Source organism: Pholcus phalangioides, unplaced genomic scaffold, assembly GCF_987345545.1.
Source record: "Pholcus phalangioides strain wild (caught in Gottingen) unplaced genomic scaffold, Ppha-v1.0 ptg000007l_1, whole genome shotgun sequence".
Classification (NCBI taxonomy): Eukaryota; Metazoa; Arthropoda; class Arachnida; order Araneae; family Pholcidae; genus Pholcus; species Pholcus phalangioides.
Window position 1 is genome coordinate 7,899,528 of NW_028301600.1, and position 25,611 is coordinate 7,925,138.

General features: G+C 36.2%; 1 protein-coding gene across 1 annotated transcript; it reads right to left on the reverse strand.

The window, feature by feature from the left end:
- Nucleotides 1–3,504: 3,504 nt before the first annotated feature.
- Nucleotides 3,505–16,108, reverse strand: LOC149084880 (uncharacterized). The gene is made up of 2 exons (XM_089232616.1): nt 15,495–16,108; nt 3,505–7,404 (listed from the first exon to the last, which is right to left on the reverse strand). The coding sequence occupies exons 1-2, from the start codon at nt 15,664–15,666 to the stop codon at nt 6,275–6,277; spliced, it is 1,302 nt and encodes a 433-aa protein (XP_089088742.1). The 5' UTR covers nt 15,667–16,108; the 3' UTR covers nt 3,505–6,274.
- Nucleotides 16,109–25,611: the final 9,503 nt, after the last annotated feature.

Genomic DNA, 25,611 nt, shown 5'->3' on the forward strand with positions numbered 1-25,611 from the left:
TATCTCCATTAAGTCCTATCGAGAACCATCGTCGCTCTATCATATATGCCGTTATTATGACATCTATATTCTGCAGTTGTACGATTTCCGTTCGAAATCTGTGAAATGTAAATAACAGGGCAAACGAACAATCTTTCAGGGTATACACAGACACATCAATTAGTTACGGTTGGCTCAGCACTTCACTTTCCCTACTCCCTTTTATGTTTTTGCAAAGGGGATGGAAGATCATATGAGCGAATGACTATGGAGGTGGAATGGAAACTACCACACGCACACATCACCATCATCCGGCTGGTTGTCCATGTTCCTGGCAATTACAGTCTACGTTACAGGTAATGGTTGCATATGCTCACCCCTCTGAAGCAGTCTGTTTATCAGAATTATCCAGTGTCAGAACTCGTGCCACCGTTTTAACACTAGAGGAAACGGAAGTTGCCCACGCGGGCCCTGCGCGTGCCACTCATTACCTGCAAGGTTGAGTCCATCGTTTATATGAGAGCAGATATATATGTACAGCGAGAGAAATCGGGAAGGAAAAAAAAGAGGAAACACTTGATGCTTCTGAACAACAGATGGTTAACCGAGGCGTTCAAACTCAAAACCAATGGTCCTCTGTTATTTTTCTTTGTTTTCCTATGGGGGAGGGGGGACGAACCTTCGATTTTCTGAGTAGTAACGAAAAACACAAATGGGTTCACCGACCTTATTCTTGGGGATTGCAGGCAATGTCCACTACGCCATATGACTAGTACTTTTCGTTCAGTGTCCTATTATCACAAATAAAATCTGTTCCATCCAGATGCCATCCTTTTCCATCTCAAACTCACTTAATTTTGCGCCTAAAATACACCCCATCCATTTATTTACAAGCATATTCTATGCTCACAAGAGCTAATTGCACCCCATAAATCATCAGATTAAAACCGCTAAGTTCAATCTAAAACATATAATCTCATCTTCCATCAATGTTCACTTTACCTCCATCAAACATATCCAGGTTTTCTGAATTGAAGTAGCATTATCCTACACAACTTTTAGCGAGTTTCTTTGAGATAACCAAATAAATAAAAATAACCTCTAAAACCCTTTGTTTTGCATTTGCATTAAATCACATTCCAATAGCTACGCATCTGCCAGTTTGAAACTCTTATTCTCCGGCCTCTTTTCAAACTGCCAGAGTTTGAAGCTCTTGCCTGTTGCTTACAGATACTATGGATTCAGCAAATGTTAAATTCGCGACCGTATACCGCTGTATTCTTCTTAACGAGTAGCGAGTACTTGTTTGTAGTCAATGAAAAAACAGTCGGAAATGGGAAAATCGAAGGCTCATGGACAAAACTATCTTGTTAAAGAAAAGTCCATATTAAATAGGCCTACCGCCAAAAGTCATGATTCAAGTCTTAGCGTTTCATCATACAGATTTGTGGTGCACCGACCGAGCAAAATGACTTGAAGTAAAGAAAAAGAAGCGACACGTATATATAATTATCTGTCGTATAATGAGCGCCAACTGAATTGATGACAGCAATGGCACGTGCGGCCATACGATTTCGCTCGGGTTACTTCTAATGGTCCACTACTACTAGCACCAACAGGTCATTTATTGTGACAGAAAGAAACTGCCTGTCTCAAGCCGAGGCTGGCTGGTTCGTCTAGTTCCTGATGTACCCACTCCTACTTAATATTATGTGAATCGCATCCATCAGGATCGCACCTCACGTGAGATGTATTAGAATTCAGCTTGCGACCTCGCTTTATTCGTGGGGCAGGTGTAAGATATTGGCTGAATAATAATATTAAAAAAAAACGTCATTCTGTTATTTTGCAGTTTGTTTGTGTGTGTGTGTGTGTTTTATGGTTGCATTGAAGACGTCGCTGTTAAAAAAACATGCTAAAAAACATACATTAATTATGTTTTATTGCGGACTACAAATATTAATTATGTTTTATTGTGGACTGCATATCTTAAAAATTTCATTGAAACTAGATCATGCTATCGAGATTGCGTTTGTAGTATCATAATTATAATCTACTCATAACTTTTCAACGTAATTGAAATGCATGGTTTAAAGACCGGTGAAAAAGAATTGATATGCATAGGACATCCATCTCACTCGGCCTGATGTTGCGTTGTTCTACACTCAAATAATCAATCTCTATAATGATCTCTATCAATCTTCAGGTAAACTTGCCGCATATAGTAGTTAGTTGTTGCCATGCGTGCATTTGAGGAGTGGCTCCACTGGCAATGGATCCTTTTCAGCTGGGCGCTGAAATTCAGGAGCATGCCTGCCGCACCTCATTGAACCCTTCTGCTAATGATAATCACTTTACCAGCCGGAATTTTCTGAAAATAAACTATGAAACGTGACTGTGATAAGACGAGATTAATTGCAACGATTGCTCAAAGTTCACTCGGGTAATGCTGAATTTTCAATAAGAGTTCATTCTTGGATCATCTTTATTGTTCGTGTTCATTTAAAAAGACAAGACAGTTTCCACGTTTTGATGTCTCTGAATGGACAGTGAATTCCAGAATTCAGTAACAAACTTAAGAACAGAGATCGATAGTTAAATTCAATCGATAATAACTTATCGATAGTTAAATAATTATTTAAAATGTTTTGAGATGTTAGGCTCAAAAAGCTATCTTTTATTTCAATAAAGAATCTTTTCCCCTTCATTGTCTTTTCAGGCGTATCGAAAGAGCGCAAGCGCGTAACTCAACGAAAAAGTTGGTCGATCGCCACTGGCTGCCATTCATCCTATAAGATAACGGTTGATGGACAAAACTCCACCCACAGAGATTCGTTTCTTTTTATTTAGAAATCAATATCACTCACCCCGATACAACATCCATTCGTCTTAATATTTTTCGGTTCCTTGGTATATACGTCTAATGTATTCTTGATTGAGAGAGAGAGATATCTCTAAATATTCAAAATACCATAATCATTGAAAAACACTGTCCCTTTACCTATATTTTGCGACGAGGTGTTCTTTCTAGTCGTTTCTAACTCCGTAGAGTATATCATTTAAATAGAACACTCACCTCAAGAAGGTTGACAGTATTTTCTTGGAAAAAATAGATGTTTGTCTGATCTTAAAATAAGTCGTGCAATATATTTCTGTTAAAATCTTATCTAAAAAAGCGACGAAAAACAAATAGGTTGTGCCTAAGAATATAATATATATATATATATATATATATATATATATATATGAGGGTAAAATTGAGTGCTTGGTTGAGATAACAAACCAGAAACAGCTGCCGCACCTTCAGAGGAGCACCTTGCATTAATTCCCAGCTTCTGAACGTTTCACCTTTTGAACCCTTTAAGGCGACCAACTGAGTCTTGTTGAGCCTCCACAAAAAAGGTGGAGTCGCACATCTTAACCCAACTAACATCATATAATTTTTAAATGTATATAAATTGTTGAATTTTTTTTCTTAGAATAAAAAATTAAAAGACAATAGAGAAAACAAAACAAAGGATCATATGGAAGACAATCTATCTTTATTGAGCAACAAGCGAGCATGGAAGCTTTTCACAAGAGCTAAACAAACAGTATATGACACACTATATCGACAACAGTCTTTTCCATTAAATATATGTAAAACTCATTCACGGAAACAAGTCGACTAAGTCCACTAATCATTTAAAGAAGTATCTCTATTAGCAATCGCTAAATACCGGTTAGAAGACATTTCTCGCATGAAAATTAACAGTTATGATTATAATAATAATGAACCGGTTTTTGCATTGAGCAAAATTCAAACAACTTTGGTTCAATAGAGTTTAGTTTTTATACAAACTTATAGACACACACGAAACATCTATAACAATATATATATATATATATATATATACTGTATATATTATAGAGAAGTAAAACAACTCTATGTATAGGCTATTTACATACTAAGTATGGCACTTGAATTCACGATAATTGTATATAGCAATTGATAAAAACCAATGCAATGCTTAAGACAATCAACAATGCAACTCTACAGTGTGTACTGTTTATACAATATACTGTTTTTACCCCGAAGTTCTACATAACGGAAGTGCTGGATCGATTCGATCTGGTCACGAGATTAGGTAGAAATCGAATGCTATACAGTAGGCCTATATACTCTTATCGCTATCAAAAAAAGCGTATTCCTAAACCATTATTCTTAGAGAAAGCTTCCAATTACAACAAATATCTCACACACACATAAATATGCCCATCATCCTAGAAACCGTTCAAGTAAAAAAATTATTTCTGTGTGTGTGAGAACAGAAAGTTGAGAAATTTAATTTTTTTATACGAGTCATAGGTCCTGATTAGTCAAACATTCTTGCATATACGTGGAACAAAAAAAATCCGTTCTTCTACGTTCAGAGCTGACTGAATTACAGCTAATTGAAGTGGAAGCATCTTTCTTATTCAGAAACGGGAAAGGGGGGGGGGGTGATACAAAAGTTATTTCAAAGACAAATAATTTTTTGACCACTTTAATTAATTCATCAGAAGAACCCCGAATCTCCTAACGTTATTGTATCAAATGAAATTCTTGAGAAAAAAGACTATTTTGGTTACTACACAAATTTTTATACGGCTCCTTAAATCTACTGGAAAAAATAAAGCGTTTTCAACAGGAAAACTTCACAAAATTCAAAGTTTTATGACAATCAATTTCGGTCGTAAGAGAATTTTTTTTTTTGTCCAATGCGTAAGTATATAAATAGTTTTTAGTTAAATATTACTTATAGGATCCAAGGATCAAATGAAAAGTTAAACTTCGGAACTTTTATCAAAAATGATCCTTTTTTACTTAAACAGCTTCTAAAATTGTGTGACAATATTTGAAACTTTTTTGTAATTGAAAGACCAGCAGTTTAGGAATTCGTTATTGGAAAACGATAAGAGTGGACACTACATATCGGTGATTGATTCACCATATCAAGTGATATTGGAGATTAGTTTTTGCTAATCAACCACACCAGTGGAGACATTCACAAGTATGGATTTGATTCAATGACAATTCCATCGATTGAGCGTTTATTAATGATTGGATCCAGCCAATCAAGGACCTCAGTCGATTAAGCACATCACTTTTGGTAATCTTGAGTGTACAAACTGTATGCAAAACAATTCATCTTAAGATTACCTAACAGACAATGTTTTAGACATCAAAATCAAAAAGCGAAGCTAATATTAGCAAATTTTAGAATTACTTTTTACAAATATCTAAATGATAAATCATTGACATCTATGATAATGATCATGAAGTTCAACCAATCCAGCGCCATTCGTTTACGTCTTATATCAACTTGGAAAGTAATACATATGTATATTTTATACAGTACTTAACAGTACATTACAAAAATGTGAAAGTGCCTAAAGACATTCATAATTGCAACGATATATATTCAGATATATATTTACAAGGTAATTTCTAATATGTAACACTTATTTTTTTTCTCGAAACAACGATACAGACTGTAATGAAACAGTGCCACATTTTGCATCTTTTTCATGAAAACTAAATTGAATTATATCTACAATGGAATGAAAAATCAATTAAAAATCAGATTTTTTTGCTTTTCTCCATTTCTTTTTTTAACAATCTAAAAAGGTAAGGAAAACATTTTGTAACAAAAAAACAAGGACGAGAAGGTAAGACATGACTCGTATTTAGTGCATCCTGTTCAACCAGAAGCCGGTTCCGACAAGATCCCAATCAAATTTTTAAGGCGTGGAACGGATCCACGCTTTTGTCATGAAGACATTCGTTCTCGATAAGTAGAATTAACTAACTTCTGTGTGTTTTCTTCTGTGCATGAGAAAGGGTGTGTCAGTCATATTCGTCACTTTTAAGACTGAAATGACTTTAAATTTAAAGCAACTAATTAATAACTCAAAGGTGCGTGAAGTAACTTATACATTTTTTCTGTAGACAGTAGGGAAAAAATATGGCACATCTCACCGGACATTTCTTAAAACATTGTCTGATCGTTACAATATAATCTACCATGAATAATACAACATGGTTGTAGATATCTGAAAGTAGACTCAAAATATGCATATATTACAATAAACAAAAAAAGTCCAAAAGGATTTGACACTATTTGATTCATGACTATTTTACTGATGCGCAGTTATTCTGAGGAAATCAATGGATTTCCATAACAATGACATCTCATGTTGACTTTATTGCTACAATGTCACGGAAGATCAAACGATAGATACATTTGGCAAAAAGCGCGATGAAATACGAGAGTTATCGCTGCTGTGAGGCCAAACAACCTCCATCGGTATGTTTTAACAAAAGTGACATCCTGGAAAACGTTTTACTGCAGGCCTTGCAACTGTATCGCTTAGTAGTGGAATGCGTTTGAAGGTGCGCTCGGAGATTCGACCGGTCAGCAAATGCGCGGCTACAGTGATGACAAGCAAATGGCTTCTCTCCAGTGTGGGTTCGCAGGTGACCTTGTAAAAGCCACGGCCGTGAAAAAGCCTTACCACAGACACGACATTTACAAGGTAATGTGTGAGTCCTTATATGCATTTTTAAAGCACCTAAAGAAACGTACATTTTGTCGCAATACTTGCAATTGAACGATTTTTTCGATTGAGTCACGCAATGAAACTGCCTGTGCCTGCTCAGTCCACTAAACGTCGAGTAGCACTTATTACAGTCGACGCATTGGTATCGAGGCGCCTGTCCACTCGATAGATTCGCGGTGGAACTAATCAATGTTCCAATTTTATTTGGATTAACGGACTCGTGGCCAGAATCGCTACTGCTGTCCGATCGAGATATCGGTGAGGTGGAACCTTCTTTATGGATCCATTGAGAGCGTTCATTGAGAGCAATCCATTGAGAATGTAACCGTTCCGTCATTGGATGTGTCGTATAGAACGAAGACGATGTTGGTGACACATTCTCATGTGGCATACATGGTGATAGTTGATCCATACTGATGCCAATCGAAGAACGTGGAGGTGACAGTGTGACTAAAGGTGGAGAGACCAATGATGACCCAATATACGTTGGCTGCGAATAAAAATCACTAGCGTGTCTTGGCATTGGGTACAAAGGAAAATTCACCCGCGGATAAGGTGGTGGCACGAAAGGTCGAGGCCATGGTGGTGTCCTAGAAGATGATGGCGACGCGTTGGAATTTACAGGTTCCAGAGAAGTCACGGGCTTGAACAAGTGATTGGGAGATGGTGTCCTACGATCTATCAAAGCAATGCCTATAGATGGTGTCGTTATGGTACTCTGAGTGAGGATCTTCGGGCAAAATTCAATAACAGACGGTGGTGATTTGACTGTTGAAGAAACTTCCAAGGGAGAATCTGCCCTTCTGTGCTTAACGGTCAAGTCAAAAGGCCCTCCTCTAACATCTAAAATGATAGAAATAGCTAATTAAAGTACCAAATATCGTGAAGAGGAAAATATGGTACAAAAAGGTAAAGGAATGATTACTATAGCACGAATAATGCCAGATGGTACACAAAATAACAAATATTGAGTTTTAACCATGACTGTATGAAATGACGGATTACATCGAACAAACATTCGGTTGGTGATTTATGTGTCTTATACAGTGTCCACTTTTATCGTTCCCCAATGGCTCTTTCCTGGATTGTTGGTTTTAAAGACAACTTTCAATTTGAAAAAATGTTTCAAATGCTGTCGCCTATCATATTAAATGCTGTTCAAATGAAAAAATTTTTAATAAAAAAAAGTACACGATTTAAATTTTTATACGATCCCCTCCGTCCTCTAACTTCCAATTAAAAAGTTGTTGTCCTGTCTCTCGTGAGGCCAAAAAGTTCGACGTTTTTAAATGCAATATTCACTGAGATATTTGAATTCAAAAAACTAGAAAAAAACGGGAAAGAACAGCGTATATGAGGGAAACATGAAATTTTCTTGTTGGCCTCAGGAAAGACAGGGCAATAACTTTCTAACTGTAAGTTAGATAACCCCCCCCCCCAATATTTATCACCCCATCTTGATCATAATACCTATAGAAATATTTGTGTTTGAAAAAACCTTCCCCCCTCACCATTTTTGAGCCCTCCCAATATTTGGACGTCATACCAAGTAGCAAAAAAAAAACCCAAGTAAAACTCGTTTCCAAAAACTTTCCCTTTATTTAGCTCCCAAAATATTTAATTCATTTCCGCAGTTGATAATTGAACAATCTTCATGCAAACATCTTTTTTTATATATAAATTTAAAACCATATTTGTTAACTCAAGCTAACTTAGCTCAAGATGTTATGTGTCTGTGTTTCAACTGAATAAGTTAATTATCTTATCTTGTTATCTTATTTCCAATAACTTTATGCGTTTACAGGTTGGTTATAAAATAAATTGCCCTATAAACGAGCCGCCCTACAAGTGGTAATACCAAGGGCGTAGCGGGGGGGGGGATGAGAGAAAATGACCGAAAAAAGGGAAAAAGATGGCCAAATCCATTGTTCTGTCACTTTGGTCCCCCCCCCCCCCCCGAACGAAATTTCTGGCTACTCCCCTGGGTAATACTCAAGGTATATAAATGAAATTTCATGTATACTCATTTCGAAGAATATCCTCAAAAACCATGTCACTGTTTTTAACAAAGGTTATGGTAAAAGCGAACTAAATTGGAAAAAAAATTCTAATTCAACACCTTATCAATCTTTTATTTACTTTTTTATTAGAAAACGTTATTTTTTTACGTTATCCCAAGAGATCCCTGTGATCAGTCCAGAGAAATTTTAAATGCACAATATCATGCACAAATTAGGACTTGACGTGACACCCAGACGTGCACAGTCGAAGACTAGCATGTTAACCTTTCGACTGCCGGGTGGCAAACCGTATCCACGTTTATGATCGAAATGTCATTATCACCGTTTAAAAGCTTATGAAAACGGAATTTTTTTCTTCGAAATGAATTTGCGCAAGTAAAAATGATAGCATGAAAGCGAAAATTAAGGATGCACAGGAATATTAACTGCATTGACGCTTTAACTGGTGATAACATACGTTAGATGGAAGAGTGCAGAATAGAAGCATGAACATGCGAAACAAAACGTTTCATGACTACCCAAAACACCACTCATGCAATGTGTCATTGCTGCGATTGCGCTCATATGTAGAAGAGAAAAAATAAACCCTTTAATTTTTTTGGTTTCTTGCTTTAATATTTACGCGGCCATCCAATCGTAATTTTCTTCAATGTTCTTCTGCGCGATTGCGTTGTGAAGTGAACGGAAAAAAACTCAACAACGTTTATATAATTTTTAAACGGTGCTAATGACAAAGCAATTAAAAAAATAGATTGTGATTTTTTCGAATTAAATTCACCGTAAATGTAGCCGCGAATGCTTTGTTAATGTCATTCACATGATCTTCAACCGCATTCTTCAAAATAAATACATATAAAATTTCATTCACATATCTCAAGCATTACGGCTTGTTTATGCTCATCGAGGGACTCCCTGCCGTAGCAATTTTTTCTTGCGGTCATGTCACCGTTTTTGTTGTACCAGTGTCAGGAAATATTTCTGACAAGGGCGAACCTGTTATCGAACTCGCGACACCTCTAAACATCCTTGGGTACTTTAGGCGAGTATCTTATCAACCTGGGCTACCGCGCCCCACGTACATAGGGTAAAATATTTTGTGACCTTCTTATACATATATATCGATTTCTTCAATTGTCACTATGTGATAGCGAAGATTATGAATGAACAAAGCTTTAACTCATCGCTCCTGGTAATGACTTGTATGCATTTAATTGTTTGAAATCTGCAACCGTTTAGTATGGCGGCCTTTAAAAGAAGCGTGTAGAGCGGCCATTCGTCACGCGAAACACTTAATAAAGACTTGAATAAACTTTTAAGTGGCTCCTCTATATATTTTTTTTCAGATACATAATGAAAACTATAAACGGAAATGACAGAGAATAATTTCACTGATTATATATATATATATGAATTAAAAAAGATCTGAATCTGGATTTTTAACGTTGGTCAAGGATTCATAAACCCCAGTACGATGAAATGTTCCGATTAACATGGGAAGAGCATAAAGATAAGAGATACGTGTTTTATAAAATAGAACAGGGGGTCCTCAAAACATTTTTTTGAATAACGAGTTCTCTCTGCGTTCATAATTGAAGAAAGAGCAGCAACATTGCAACTCTGTAATATGCTGAAACGCAAATTAATATAATTCTAATCCTTGAATACAATTCGAAAGGGGGCATTCGAATGGGCAGTCGGTCAAAACTAGTACTAGTACAAAACAAAAACGAGTACGAAATTAAATATAATAACCCTTTGAAGCATTTCGAGTGATTTAGAGAGCACCGAGGTGCTAATGAAGTGAAGCGAGTTGAAAATACCTGTGATAATGTTTATATATAGAATACGTATGAAATTATCCAAGAAAGAAACGTTGCCTGGTTTTAAGTCAAATAAATTTTTAATATGTTTTGTCTTTAAAACGTGTTAAAAATGTATTTGACTACAAATACAAATACAAATACAACGCCACAACAGGCAAATTGCCCAACGAGGTGGCTGACTTAAGAACATCATGGATCCCCGAATCATATTTTGGAGGCCCTACCTACTACTGCTACACCACACAATCACCCCCCCCCGCATCGCACCCCCCCCCCCCGCGGAACCCCCAACGAATCGGTACATGCGGGAATGTGCATGTACGTGTAGCGAAACCTGACGTGAAGTTTTTTTTGTTTCTCTGTAATGCTTGTTATGTGTAGTGCTGCCATCTGCCACCAGTTTTTCTAACTATGAGTGAAGTGTTATGATTGAATGATTTATCGTTGTAGGACTGTTGCTCTCTGTGGCGAGACTTTTTAACGCAAATGCGAGCCGAATACATAGAATTGTCAAATTTAGAAAGTAGTATGATTTAGAATTGACTTTTCGGGTGTTTAAAGAATTGAAAAATACCATTTTAATGAGACATTAGAAGAAAAATGTGAATTTTGATAGTGAAAATCGCTGATCTTATCTTTTTTCTTGGTATCTGCAGGGCCGTCATTTCAACTTTTCCCGGGGAGGCAAAGCACATGTACTCAATGTATGTATATATTATATATATATATATATATATATACCATTTTTAGTGTATTTTTAGATATGTGCTCAAGATTGTTCGGGGGGAATAGGTCAGGTCTCCGCAGATCAACGGGTATGATATTTTCCAAAGAAATTGCAATTACTTGATTGCTGAAACTGATTGGAAACTTGATTATCATAGATATAGGAATTTGAAATTTAGAGAGATTTCCCCCTTTTTTTATCAATCACTATAAAATAATTGATAATTATTACAAAATTTACTATCTAATTATTTAATCATTTTCCGCATTTATGGATGTTAGGAAGAAAAATTCTGCGTATTCCCAAGTGTATTAACATTTAAAGTTGATTGTAGGCACATAAATTTCAGAAATTGGCTGTTTGACTCTGAAACGATTCGTATAGCAGTCAACATGAAATATTTTCTAGAATTCTGTCATTGGTTTTCCAAGAAAAAGAAAACGATCAATGTTTTTCAATGATATTTTAAAAACACGTGTGAAGCATACAACAAAGACGTTAAGTTTCAAGTCTCAACCTCTTTAAGTGGATACTGGATAAAAGAATAAACCAGTTAAGAGAGGGGGAATAACGTTTTCTAGTACCGTTGAAAGAATGAAGAATTACCTCTCTTAAACCACTTATATTAAATATATAACTGAATGCTAATTTTCAGTACAAAATCTTCGAACACAATACAAATCACACTCTCTAAGTGGATACTGAAAGAGTGAGTACAATTGATCTTCTTGTCTACCTTTTAGCACAAAACGCGTAAGAAGTGTGTTTATAGTAGAAATTTACACTAAGAAAACAATATTTGCATCATTTTTTGAATAAAGTGCGTAATGAAAAAATTTAATAAAGTAGTTTCTGTGTATTATTATTAAATTCGGTGTCAATTTCGATGTTCTTACTGGTACGTTTTTTAAGTAATTTATTTAATGTTGTAAGTTTGGATAATCGTAGAAATATTTTATTGTGGTATCATTTTTGTTCTCTATAAATTATTTCATAATAAGATTTATTTTATGCAAATTTTACAGGAAATTCACATCAATATACCAATGTATCGCATAAGATTTTATAATTTATTTGCAATTAAAAATTACCGATCAAATATATGTAATTATGATCCTATTCATCGATTCTGCAAGCTATACAATTGTCGAACAGAGCACTTGGATATATTTCATACTCCTTTAAAGAATTTTAGAAATCACCTTTTTCAGCTGTAAAAATTTTACATACTTTTACTTTCAGTTTTATACATATAATGTACATATGATACATATAATACATTGTTTTTACTCGATTATTTCATTTTAATTTTAAGCGTTCTTCTGTTCTTTTATTATTATTTTTTCTCCAACTGTAATTGGATTATCTGTTGTTGGAGTGATGAATAAATAAAGTATTTTGCACGATCGGATAAGTGGATGAACCACTTAACAAGTGGTTATTTTTTCCGATGCCAAAACAGTATCCACTTCGACTGTATTTGCAATCTGCAGCAGGTGTCGTTTATGGATTCAGTCAAGTGTGATGTTTGCAGTATTGTCAATCAAAACAAAAACTAAAAGGTGACTGTTTAACGATAACACACACACAATAAAATTATCATCTACAAATCCGCCAACGATAAGAGTCGCCTTCTTCACACCTGTTACAGCATTCGTTGTGTGCGGTCCGGCAAACCGATTCAACGAATTTCTTTCGACGCTGTTCATAAACTAAAACCATTTTATAGCGACGAAATATTATAAACTATCGTAAATTTTTTTTCCACCCGTAATATCATTGAAAAAAAAAGTAACTGAGTAATCACTAATTTCAAAAAAGATACCGATTATGATTTCGTAGAGAGGTGCCTGCAGTCAGGACCAGGCAGGTACTAAGGGTGCAGCCGCACCGGGCTGTATAATGGGATCAAAATATATTGAAAACGTATTTCATTTCTCTCAACTTCAACTTTTTAACGAAGCAATAGCTCAAAATTCTATCAATTTATAGCCAACCGCTTACCACTCATAGAATTATCTCACGATAAAACTTTCGTTTCAAAATCCTCCATGGCTTTTTAATATCGACACTTCCCATTATTCTAATTGAACGTTCACATTTTTCTGTTGTGGACTTGACCATTCCCAAAATTACAACCCATCTTTGCTTTATCAGACTGTCACACAAATTTAGTTTCTTCCCTCGAACTATAACCGATTGGAACAACCTCCCACCCAATATTGTTGATTGTACTACGACTTTCTGATTTTACTTGTAACATCAACCGCCATCTTTGCCATATTTTCACCACCGCATCCTCTTGCATAGACCCCCCCCCCCACCTTTTGACAAGAATTGGCGGTCCCCTTACATGGTGTGACCATTTTTGGTTTCCGGACCATTCTTGATTTTTTTTTTATTTGTTAATGAATGTGCTTTAATTTCTGTAATTAGATGGTGAAGGAAATCAAATTTTTTTTCGATATTATATATTATATGATAGTTAGCGCAACTATTTTATCATGAGATTTCTACCTATATGATTTTTAGCTTTGAATCCTGCGGACGGTGAAATATCTGTAATTGATTGTACTACTGTAATTTGAAATACTAAAATTATTTTTCAATTACAGTTGTATTTTCTGTAATATCGAGTACCCACTGTGTACTCCTCACAATAATTTTAACCATCGCCTTCCTTCTTCCTGATAGTTTTAAGCCCTTCCAATATTTTCAATGACTTCACTTCATCAAAAGAGCTTCATAAAAGACAGATAGTTATTAATTGTTCATAATCAAAAAAATGTAGACGTTTACGCTATACATTCACATATTACTCATCCATTCTGTATTTTTAACTTTTAAAAATATATAAAAATATTTTTAAATCGGTTGATTCTTTCTGAATCCCCCCGTACAAATATTACTTGAGATATTAAATATTGTACGTGTAAAATTTGATAAAATTACTTCATCTGGTACGTTTATGAGAAGTAGCTATTCAGCTGAGAGTTAAGGCATTTCTTTTAGTTTAGACATGCTTTTACTTATGTTGCGAAAAACGAAAATAAATTTCTTATTCGGATATTTTCATTTTGGAGAATATCTCGCGACCCCCCCCCCCCCTAACCCGGTTGTATACTTTGGGAACCACTACTGTAGTTGGTCCCCATCTCCGGGTATCTATGCTCTAATGGTAGAGCGTTGTCTGCTTTCTTCTTGTGAGGCCATGCATACAAAGGCAGTAAAATCTCCAAACCAAATTTGCAGTTTCAAATAAGAATAAGTTACCAACCACTATGTTTTTCAATTCCAATATAATCCTATTCTATAATTTAGATATTTTTAAGGTCTTCCATTAAAAAAGAAAGAGAAACCCCCTAACCCCACATTTACTTTTCCCTTAAATCTATTAAAAATAGTATTTTTTTAGTTTATTTGAGCACCAAAAACTAATTTTACCAAAATTAGGACTGGGAATCGATTACAATTTTTAACTGATTCATCAAAAAAATTTTAATCGATTAAGCGAATTTTAATCGAATATTTTCAAATTCTATTTATTCATAACAAAAGTAGTGTTGGTAACTATTGATGCGGTAAAGAAATATTCTATTAATTTCCCGCATCTATCCACTGAATGGATGTAAGCAAATACAAAATATATTAAGAAATAAAAGCCGCCCGCTTGAAGCTATTTAATATCATCCCCCTTTGCCAGAAACATGAATGTGCTAATTTCTAGAACTTGGAAAACGACTTTTGAATGTTTGCTCTACCCAATATTACTCTATGGAAATTGTTATAAAATGTTTTCTAAAACGCGTTTCAATAGGATTTACACATTTGCGTTTCTGGAAAAACTTAGATAGCAAAATAATTGATCCAACTAGCTGATAAACCCAAAAGTGAAAATTTGCACATTCTCTGGTATAAAAGGAACGATATGCTGAACATGTTTGTCATATTCTGGAATTTCTCAACTTTTTCTTCAATCAGTAATTTCAGAAATCGACACTAGTTTCGTTGAATCGACTTGTTTTTCCTCTTGTTGAGAAATTTGTGTGATCAAAATATTGATTCATATATTTTTAAATACGTTCACTTATCTAAAATGTTTTGTATAGGAACCTAATTTATAAGACATTTAATCGATTTAGTCGAACAAATCAAGTTTATAATTTAAGTTTTAATAAAAATTTTAATCGAATTTTGATCGGATTGATCGAGTCGGTCAACTCATCTAAAATTTTTAACTGCGATTACCGATTGATCGATTAACCGACCCAATTAATATATTAAATGGAGACCAGCCCCAATCAAAATATAAATCAAATTAGTGAGTGTAAAAAAAATAATAATGATCAATTCAGAACTCACCAGAGAGAGAAACAGACAAATCCAATGTAGAAGTCTTGATTTCTTCAGGAGAACTCGGTGGTGGTGTTTTAATTTCGACTCGATATGGTAACGACGTCCTTTGCTTGATGCCGATCGACGATGACGGTTCCCTTCCAGGGCTGTGTTTCTTGATGAGAAATGCTCTCGGCATCGTTAACAGTCTTTTGAACAATAAGAATTTCGATAGAAAACGAAACTAAATTGTTATCCTCACGTGTAGAGCATCGATGAAAGTAAGTGTTGGTGCGCAAGTGGAATATCAATCAAAACTCCGCAATTTCGACGACCGAATGATGACGGACGGTCGAGGGGCTCCCCGTCCGCGTAATATTCGGCAAGAGAGAAAACCACGTGCGCCGTCGACTAGATCCGACTAACGACTGAGCAGAACGGAAAAATCCGCGCGTCCCGATCAGAGCGGGATTCGGGTTGTGATTGAAGGCTCGACTCGCTCAACGGCGCTTTAAAATATCATTGAGGAAACTATAAAGCAAAAAAAAAAAGGAAAAAAAGAAAGAGCTATCCAGGGGCACTATTTCAGCTGCGTCCGGCGGATGCCGCGGCTCTTCTTGTTGTGGGTTGAAACCTTTCCGGGCGCCCTCTGTTTCATTTCCACTCGCGGAAATTCCTTACGTGTGGTGGTGAAGAGGTGGGACTAAATATCGGCCAATCATCAAACGACTCTTCGAAACTTTTCCTAATCGCGACCAATCGCGGCTTTTAACATTTTTATAAGCTTTCCCGCACTGTAATCGGGATTTTGTTTTTTTTCTGGAGAAATTTATTATACACACAGTTAAACCTCGATAAGTGTCGTCATTGAAGTTTTCGGGAAATTGTGACGGCTTAAGCAGAGTTAAGCGACGTATCGTCAGTTTCAGGTGCATTACTGTCGAAATCGTATCAATTCAAAATAAAATAATATCATTTAGCAACATGTACAAATTAAAATTACAATAATAACATTTATTGATTATAAAAGAAAAAAAAATGAAATTTTTATATAATTTTTTGTTTTACAGTATTAACTCATTATGTTTAAATTTTACGCGGGTACACTAACAATTTATACCAATTTTTATTTTGTTTTGATTTAGATTAATTAGCGCAACTGTTAGAATAGTTAACTTTTATCTGCAGCGCATCAATTTTATAAGACATATAATTTTAGTGATTTAAATTCTTCAACAGTAGCTCATGGTACAAACATAAAGTAATATCGAAACTAGGATCTGATTTTGACTTGAAGGGGCAATGGGCAGGGCAAGACCAGGGCAAAATTGAAATTAGAAGGTCTCCCCGACTTGGGGTGAAAATGTCTGGACGTAAACAAATCTATTTTGCTGAAATTTGAAGCCCCCAAATTAGTGGGGGCTCTTAGAAATACCCCACTGCTCATGCAGAGAACTCAGACCCAGCTTAAACAGTTCCTAACGCTTCAAGAAACTTTGTTTTATTTGACAAATGAGCTCACTCATTGTCACTTTCGCCACTCGAGCTTTTCCTTTTTGACACATGAGGCTTTTATGGTCACTTTGGAACATATCATAATGCGTTTATAATCAGGCTCTTTCTTTAAAGGCAGCCATAGAAATCACCTCTTTCAAACTTTTCAATAGTGACGAGTTAACCGAAATTAGCGACGAGTAAATGAGGGTTTAATAATATTGTTATCTATGAAAGCTGGACGAGACGGAAGAAAAATGGCGACTTAACCGGAGTGACGACTTGTTAGGGTGACGACTTAACGACGTTTCACTGCAATCAACGAAAATTGAGTTGTTTTTTTTTTCAGTGACCGAACTAGCTCCTGATATGGATCAGTTAAATGTGTTGTTTTTTTTCAATACTTTTTCAGTACCACATTATTAAAAAATGAAATAATTACCATGTGAACCTTTTGGTAGCTTCAACCGGGATGACATTGTCAGTGGCGTATTTACAGGGGGATTAGAGCGAGCTATTGTAGCCCAGGGCGCGGCAAGTTTAGAGGGACGGTAAATTTGAGGAATGAGTGGCCAAGAAAATTAATAGAATGGAAGAAGGGCGGCGAAATTTGTATAACCCTCAATAAATCCACCTCTGCCCGGACAGCAAGGGAGTAAGTAGGTCAGTGAGCGGCCAAAAGAGTGACCTAGAGCAAGGGTGCTCAACCTTCTGGAGAGTGCGGGCCACTTCATTGGTTTGAAAACGTGTCACGGGCTGCTAAGGTGATTTGGAACTGTGCCGCGGACCACTTAATTGATCCGTTACAGTGCCCCGGGTCACTGTAACGGATAAATGTGCCGTGAGCCACTTTGGTGATTTGGAAATGAGAAATCTTTAAATGTACCGCGGGTCTCTTAAGTAATCTGTAAATGTGTCGCCTGCTGCTTTAGTCATCTGGAGCTGTGTCGCGGACCACTTAAGTGCAGCGGAGCACTTGAATGATGGTCAACTCCACCGCGGGTCACTTATCTGGTCATGTGCCGCTTAGTTCTTTTTTACAAAATTAGTTTTGAGGTCGCGGGCCACATCAGATGGCTCCGAAGGACACGATTGGCCCTCGGTCCGAGATTTGAGCATGTATGACCTGGAGCAGTGGTTCTCAACCGGTGCTCCGCGGAGCCCTTGAGGCTCCATGTGCACTTCCTAGGGGATCCGCGGCCACTCGAGGATAATAAAATAAATCAATAAATGTGATAAACAAACAAAAAAAAGAGGACTAAAGGGTACCGCCATATAAATAATATACTAAAAAGGGCTCCTCGAGTTAAACAGGGCTCCGCCATAGAAATTATACACTGAAAAGGGCTCCGCGAGTCAGAAAAGGTTGAGAACCGCTGACCTAGAAAGTTTGCAAGCCCGCGAGTGAGCAAAAGAGTGACTTAGAGCGTGTGCAAGTATGTGAATGACCTAAACAGTGTGCAAGCTTGACTTAATGAGTGACTTTAACACAGGTGTACTTGCAGGGGGGAAGGAGAAGGTCAAGCGGGTTTCGCCACATTGTGGCGAATCCGAGGAAATGGTCAAGAAAATTAGACAAGAATGGGGGAGAGGGGCGGTAAAATTGATGTACCCCACAGGCGGAAAAACCATAAATGCGCCTCTGGATATTGTCCACTCCGGGGTGACTTTGTCCTGTCTGAAGAAAAAAGATTCAAATTAACGCTGTCTGTTAAACATGTTGGCAATTAAACTAATAAACGTAATCATTTGACAAAGTGCATCCAAGTCTTCAATGTGTGACACAGAACTAGTGTTGTCCAGCACCATCAAGTATTAAAATACACACTAAACACATTCAACTTTATTCTGGAAGGGTGGCTTTGTCTCGAAGGGGATATTTTTTGAAAAAGAATAAAATTTTTACCTAAGGCCAAAATTACACTATAAAACTTTGATAACACTTCTTTTATAAAACTTTAAAAATGCAACCAATATACGTATCAGAACCAACAGGCTCATTGGTTGTGTATTTTTCCGAGTTATGTAAGAGATCCTTTACCAAACTTTTATAGTGTAATCCTGGCCTAAGGCCGGCATTGCACTGTAAAAGTGCTTTCATAAAACTTGAAAAATACAACCATTGAACTGATCGGTTATATTCGAGCAAATGCAACCGATTAGCCTATTGGTTGTATTTTTCAGGTTTTATAAAAGCACTTTTATAAAACTTGAAAAAAATTTAAACTTCAAACTAAAAGTCTGATAAATGTACTTCCATGAAAGTTGAAAAATGTAACCAATAAGATCATTAGTGACATTCTAGCAAATGCAATCAATCACCTTAATGGTCGTATTTTTCCAGTTTTATGAATGAACTTTTATGAAACTTGAAAAATGCTACCAATAAGATCATCGGTTGCACTTTCTAGAATGTAATCAACAATCTTATTGGTGGCATATTTCAAGTTTTACAAAATGACTTTTATAAAAATTTTATAGTGTAATCCACAATAATAATAATAACTGAATAAGGCCGGTATTACATTGTAAAAGTTTGGTAAAAATCCTTTTATAAAACTTAAAAAATGCAGCCAATAAGGTCACCGGTTGCATTATCTAGAATGTAACCTTATTGGGGTTAGATTTTCAAGTTTTGTAAAAATGATTTTATCAAACTTTTATAGTGTAATGCCGGCCTTACACTATAATGGTTTGATAAAAGATCTTTTACAAAACTTGAAAAACAACCAATAAGCCTATCGGTTACGATGCACTTATTGGTTGCATTTTTCATGTTTTATAAATGACCTTTCGTAAAACTTTTGTAGTGTAATTCCGGCCAAAGAGAGCCATAATTGGTTTTATACTTTGTTAAACCGGGATTACGCTATAAAAATTTTATTAAAGTTCTTTTATAAAACTTAAAATGCAACTAATAATCCCATCGGCTTCATTCACTCGAATATAACCGATAACCTTATTGGTTGCGTTTGTCAAGTTTCATAAAAGAATTTTTTTAAAGCTTTTATAGTGTAACACCAGCCTTTAGGAAACATTTTGCAAAAGCAGTGTTTTACTGCAATATAAAAAAGTGATATGCAGTAAACATCTTTACGGGGTGAAACATGTACACATAACTGAATTTTATTACTGTATTTAAAAAACTTAGTCTCGCACTTGCGGGCGATTCCGGGTTCGATTCCCTGAGACGACCAATCACTTTTCTTTCCAAATATCAGTTTCGGCATAACGTACAGAAAATTCAATTTCTTAGTATGTTACACCGAAAGTATGTAATAATTAAGAAAATTATTTTCACACACACACACGGCACTCTGGTATAAGGTCTTGGAATGAAGATAACTGATGCACAGAACCTCTCTTTTGCGGTCACCAGCGGGATAAAAAAATTCGTCCGTAAAAGAGAGGTGGCCGTTAATCAGGGGTTTGAAATGCATAATTTTATTATACAAGGGGAAATTATTATTTTGCCGTAAAAGAGGTTAACCGCATCTGGGGGGGGGGGGAGGGTGCCCGTTATATAAAAGGGGTTTTACTGTACTAACCTTATTTCTTATTTTGCCATAAATAGGAAAAAAAACTTTGGTTTACAGTACATGAAGAAGTCTGAATCATGCACTCAAGATGAAATATTTGAATGTATACGTATAAATGTAGTCCATCTCGTCAAGAGACTCTCTGGCTTTTAATACAAATGCAAATACAACGCCACAACAGGCAAAATGCCCAACGAGATGACTGAGTAAAAGTTGCCCATAACAAATATGGATGTCATATATTTCAAAAATACAGCAACCCAATTAAAAATGCAATTACAAACAATATATATGCATGATGAAATATTATACAATGCCCATAAAGAATACTTATGGTTGTCTTATTCTGAGTATGGATAGCTTCTCGATTTACCCCAACATGTTTATCGTATTTTTTCTTTTTAAACGTGTCAATTGAGTTAGAATTTACTTCCTCCGAGGGTAAGCTATTCCATTTATTAAGAACTCTATTAGAGAAAAATTCCCTGCGACACCATAACTTCGAATTGTTCCTTACTAATCGATACTGGTGTCCCCTTGTAAAAGCAATCGATTGACGGTGTACTAATAATTCATGGTCCATCCATCCCGTTGAAAATCTTGAACACTTCGATCCCCCGACACCTGCGTTCATCCAATGTAAACATATTCAAAAAAATGAAGTCTCTCTTCATAACTCAAGCCCTGTAGCCTGCTTATATCCCACAAGGGACAGAGCGGGAGCCATGTTTGGTGTTTGCATAACTCAAACCCCGTGTGCCAACGAGGACACGCGTAGCTCTTCTCTGAGCCCCTTCAACCAAGTCTATGTCCCTCCACATGGGTATAGTCTCCAAAACCTTACAGCACAACAACATTGTATGTGCTCATTGTATGATCTACGCCCATACACTTCAGTTGGCCGTCAGGCTTTGGTGTGGGAGGATCCGGAAATCAAGCATCAATCATCAAAAAAAATGCAAGTTGTCAACTAATAAGGCTCTGCGCCGTCCCCATGACTCGGTGCTTTAAGCGAACTTCTTCGACGTAGCGATAACAGATGAATATCCTTACTAGCCGCTGGCACGTCAGGCTTGAAAATCTTGTCTCGTGACTTGTCATCCCGTACACATTATTTACTGGCTCAATTTGTTACTGGACTAAAATCCCGAACGTGAGTAGGTTGAACCAGCCTTTAAAAATTTCACTCTTACTTCTAAGTGCAATCACACGTTCCAACGTGTACAGCAGGGGGTGATTTTAACTTCTTTCACGTTATGAGCACCGTCTGTGTCCCTCGTGAAGATAAGAACACTTTTATGAGAAATTCTAAGGCCGATACATTACACTACAAAAGTTTTATATAAAAGCTCTTTTATAAAACTAGAAAAATGCTACCAATAAGCGTTCGGTTACATTCAGGCGAATATAACCAATAAACTTACTGGTTGTTTTACTCAAGTTTTGTAAAAGATATTTTATCAGACTTTTATAGTGTAATCCCGGCCTATCATTCATATATTGCTAAGGCCGGGATTACACTATAAAAGTTTGATAAAAATCTTTTACAAATTTGAAAAAACCGATAAACCTATCAGTACTTTCGAGATTGGTAATTGATATTACGATTATTGGTTGCATTTTTCAAGTTTTATAAAAGATGTTTTTAAAACTTTTATAGTGTCACCCCGGCCTAATCCCTGAATGCAACTTGATTGAGATTTTTTATTTCAAATTCGACCAGAACATCGTGAGCACACAAGCCGGGATAAGCATCTAGCACTCTGTTGTTTCAGTGAGCGTCGCGATGCTCAGCAGCAACGGGTTGAAAACGCTTGGTATAAATATTGATTTCTATTCTTTGACTGCAATGAATAATGCAAAAAGGTGTATTTGAATGATTTGAATTTTGAAAATGATCTAAATTTGAATCATAAATTAGTTGCCGGTTGCTTATATGATGCTTTCAAATATTTAAATTTCTACGTTAAAGGTAAAAGTGTTGGATATCGAAATAAAGCTCGTTGTTTTAGCTTTCAAATGATCATATTCTTCACTGAAACGGAGAGAGAGAGAATTGAAGTTTGAATATAAACTTATATGGATTTCAAAAACAGGAAATGGATAGAATCTATCTGGCTTTATCTGAAAATAAATACTATAACGTTGTTTCTTCCCCCCACCATAAGAAAAAAAAAAGACTGTGGGATTTTTCATTCAGCCTTTAACCTCTTCAGTGACCTCTGGACTTTTTGGTTGGAGCGGCTACTTTCAACAGACTCATTTCTGTCATTTGCATCTCGTGGTTTATTATCTCGTTATCGTGTCAAGCTGTTCAAAGGTGATGATATCTTTCAAGTAGCCCCATGTGGAATGATTTCGTCTCGTCGCTTATTCGTATAAAGAACACAATCTGGGACTGATAGGATGGAATTTTTAAAGGGTCTCATTACTCTTTCGACTTGAAAAAGTCGAATTTTCAAAAATGACTTCAAAAAAAATATTTCATCTAATAGCAAATAAAATACTAAAAATTTCGTGTCAATCGGTTAATTTGTTCTTTCGTAATTAAAGAAAGAAATACTGGATTATAGTGTAAAAGTATACTAGAAAAAACACTTTGAACGTGATTTTCTCAGATTGCAGTTTTTGAGCTTATCCGTAAGATTTAAAGAAAACTACTGCCCCAAAAATTCTGAATTTTCGCAGGAAAGTTTAGTCGACATGTGTTAGCAGAATATACCTCGGACTTTGATATCCGACCATTCGTTAAAATTTTATGAATTTTTAAAGTTTGAAAAATATATATAAATTTCAAAAATCTAAATTCAACATTTTTAAAAATATACTTCCCATTAGTCGATTGCTAAATCCAAGATCTATTCTACTAACACATATCTGCTAAACTTTTCTGCGAAAATTCAGAATTTTTGGGACAGTAGTTTTCTTTAAATCTTACGGATGAGCTCAAAAACTGCAATCTGGGAAAATCGCGTTAAGAGTGTTTTTTCTTGTTTACGTTTACACTATAATTCATTACTTCTTTCTTTAATTACGAAAGAACAAATTAACCGGTTGACACGACATTTTTAGTATTTTATTTGCTATTGGATGAAATCTTTTTTGAGGTCATTTTTAAAAATTCGACTTTTTCAAGCCGAAAGAGTAGTGAGACCCTTAAGTAAGTAGCAATGAAGTTCAGATGAGTAGTCCTTGAGATTGGGGAGCGTGTATAAAACGTAAGATATGACTGTTGTGTGATTATGGGAACCGGAATTTTATTGATGTCCGTGGAAACATCGAAATATCCTAAGGCCCAATAATATCGAAGGGAACAACAAAAACTTTTACTGCCGTAACTTATGATACAAAAAAAAAAATTTCATTGGTAAGAAAAACCTCGTAAATGTCCAAAAACAGCAAAAAAAACTTCAATCGCAAGAAAAATTTCGAGTCATAATTCTTTAGTAAAGTATATAGGTCTATGGAATTTAGCAACTGCACCTGCTTTGCCCCTAAAAACCTATGCCTTAGTGGGGAATGTGACTGCCCCCGCTATTGAATAAAGGTTGCAAGCAACGAAAAAAAAAAACCAGCATAAAGGCAAGGACAACCAACCCCTCCATGAAAATCTGATAGACGGACAGACTCGGTAGCACAGGTTCAGTTCGCTCGAATCTCTACCACTAACTGTAGAGACGGACAGGCATTTATGACTGTAAGTAAGGTGCAAATCTTTTTCTTTTCTTTCTGGTCCTGTTTCTTATTCCACCTTCACGGGACGCTTAACAAGGCCCGGCATCCATCGTGTGAGAGGGAACTTCGCCCGATGTGGATGCATCTATTGAAATCTCTGCAACAGAGAAATGTAGTAGTGGGGTGTATTAGAATCAATGAAAGGACCTCCGATGCTTCCTCTTACCAGAGAAGAATCTCCCTCCCCGTACTGCAAGGAATCCTCCCCGACCATCATAGAGACCTTTTTCCTACTTTATAAGCCTTTGGTTGAACGATTTCTTTTAGAGGTACCTGTTCCTGTTGTGCCTCCTTCAGATCTTAACCTTTTTGCTTCGGGTGTCCTTTCAGGATGTGCCATTCTTTTTAGCAGAAGCCCACTCTCATTGTCGTCGGTCCTCCTTCCTCTTTTCTTATATATGTACCTGTTCCCAAAAGAAAAGATGACATGCTGTGGTGAAGTTACTCGATAAAAAAAAAGCCAGAGGGTTCTAAATTCCTTACCATGGAAACTCATTGGTATATCACCATATCTTAGATCGGTATCTCTCATAGGGCGTTCTCATATTCGTCTCGTATCTTTTCATATAGATATGAAGATGATATCCGAGATTGCCCGAGCATTGTTCCGAATAGAAGACATAGGCTTGTACTTGAAGAAACCTATGCTAGAATCTCAAACACTGATGCTCCTGACGATGGCAAATTTTATCCTGCCCGGCATCGGGATGTTTGCGACATTCCCATCCCCCCCCCCCCCCCCCCGGAGAATTTTCCAAATCTCTCTGAAGATTCTTCTCTCAAATGTGAATGAAACGTATGGAAATTCAATATTAAATAGCTTCCTTAGCGCTTGGAACTAATTTCTCATCATAAGAACAGATGTGAAAAAGCCTCCATTATTCTACCCCAATCTGAACTAAAACAGAAAACTAATATTTTAATGGTCATAAACTCGTCAATTCTGAAATTTTCTACAGTCAATCAAGAAAAATGCAGACCGTTTTTTTTCACGCATTGTTCAGAAGAATATGACAAAATTTGATTCTTTTCAGAAACCAATAGCGAAGTTTTACTGAGGCTCTCAAGAGAGGTCCAAAGAAATACAAAAGTGGTTTCTCACAAAAGATGACCAAAGCTCAGGAGCAGGTGAATGCAGAAATTCTATCCTTTTGTGAGCGAAACCCTCCAACCATTCGTCGGTGGAGAAGCAGTTTTAGAAGCTCTAGGCATGATACCTTTTTCCCCAACCTCAACTTTTTACGGTTAGATTTTAACAAAGCGTCATCCTTGTGAAGGTGTCAACTTGAAATGGATCTTGACATCTCGTTATTATTGAAAAACTTTGAAGTAGTGCGGTGCTGCAACGTCCAAAGAAATGCTTTTTATTGAGAGCA

Bases quoted from the DNA above. Each gene is read 5' to 3' on its own strand.
- LOC149084880 (XM_089232616.1), bottom strand. From the start codon at position 15,666: ATGCCGAGAGCATTTCTCATCAAGAAACACAGCCCTGGAAGGGAACCG. The intron at 7,405-15,494 runs GTGAGTTCTGAA...CTATCATTTTAG, and splicing joins TTTGTCTGTTTCTCTCTCTG to ATGTTAGAGGAGGGCCTTTT.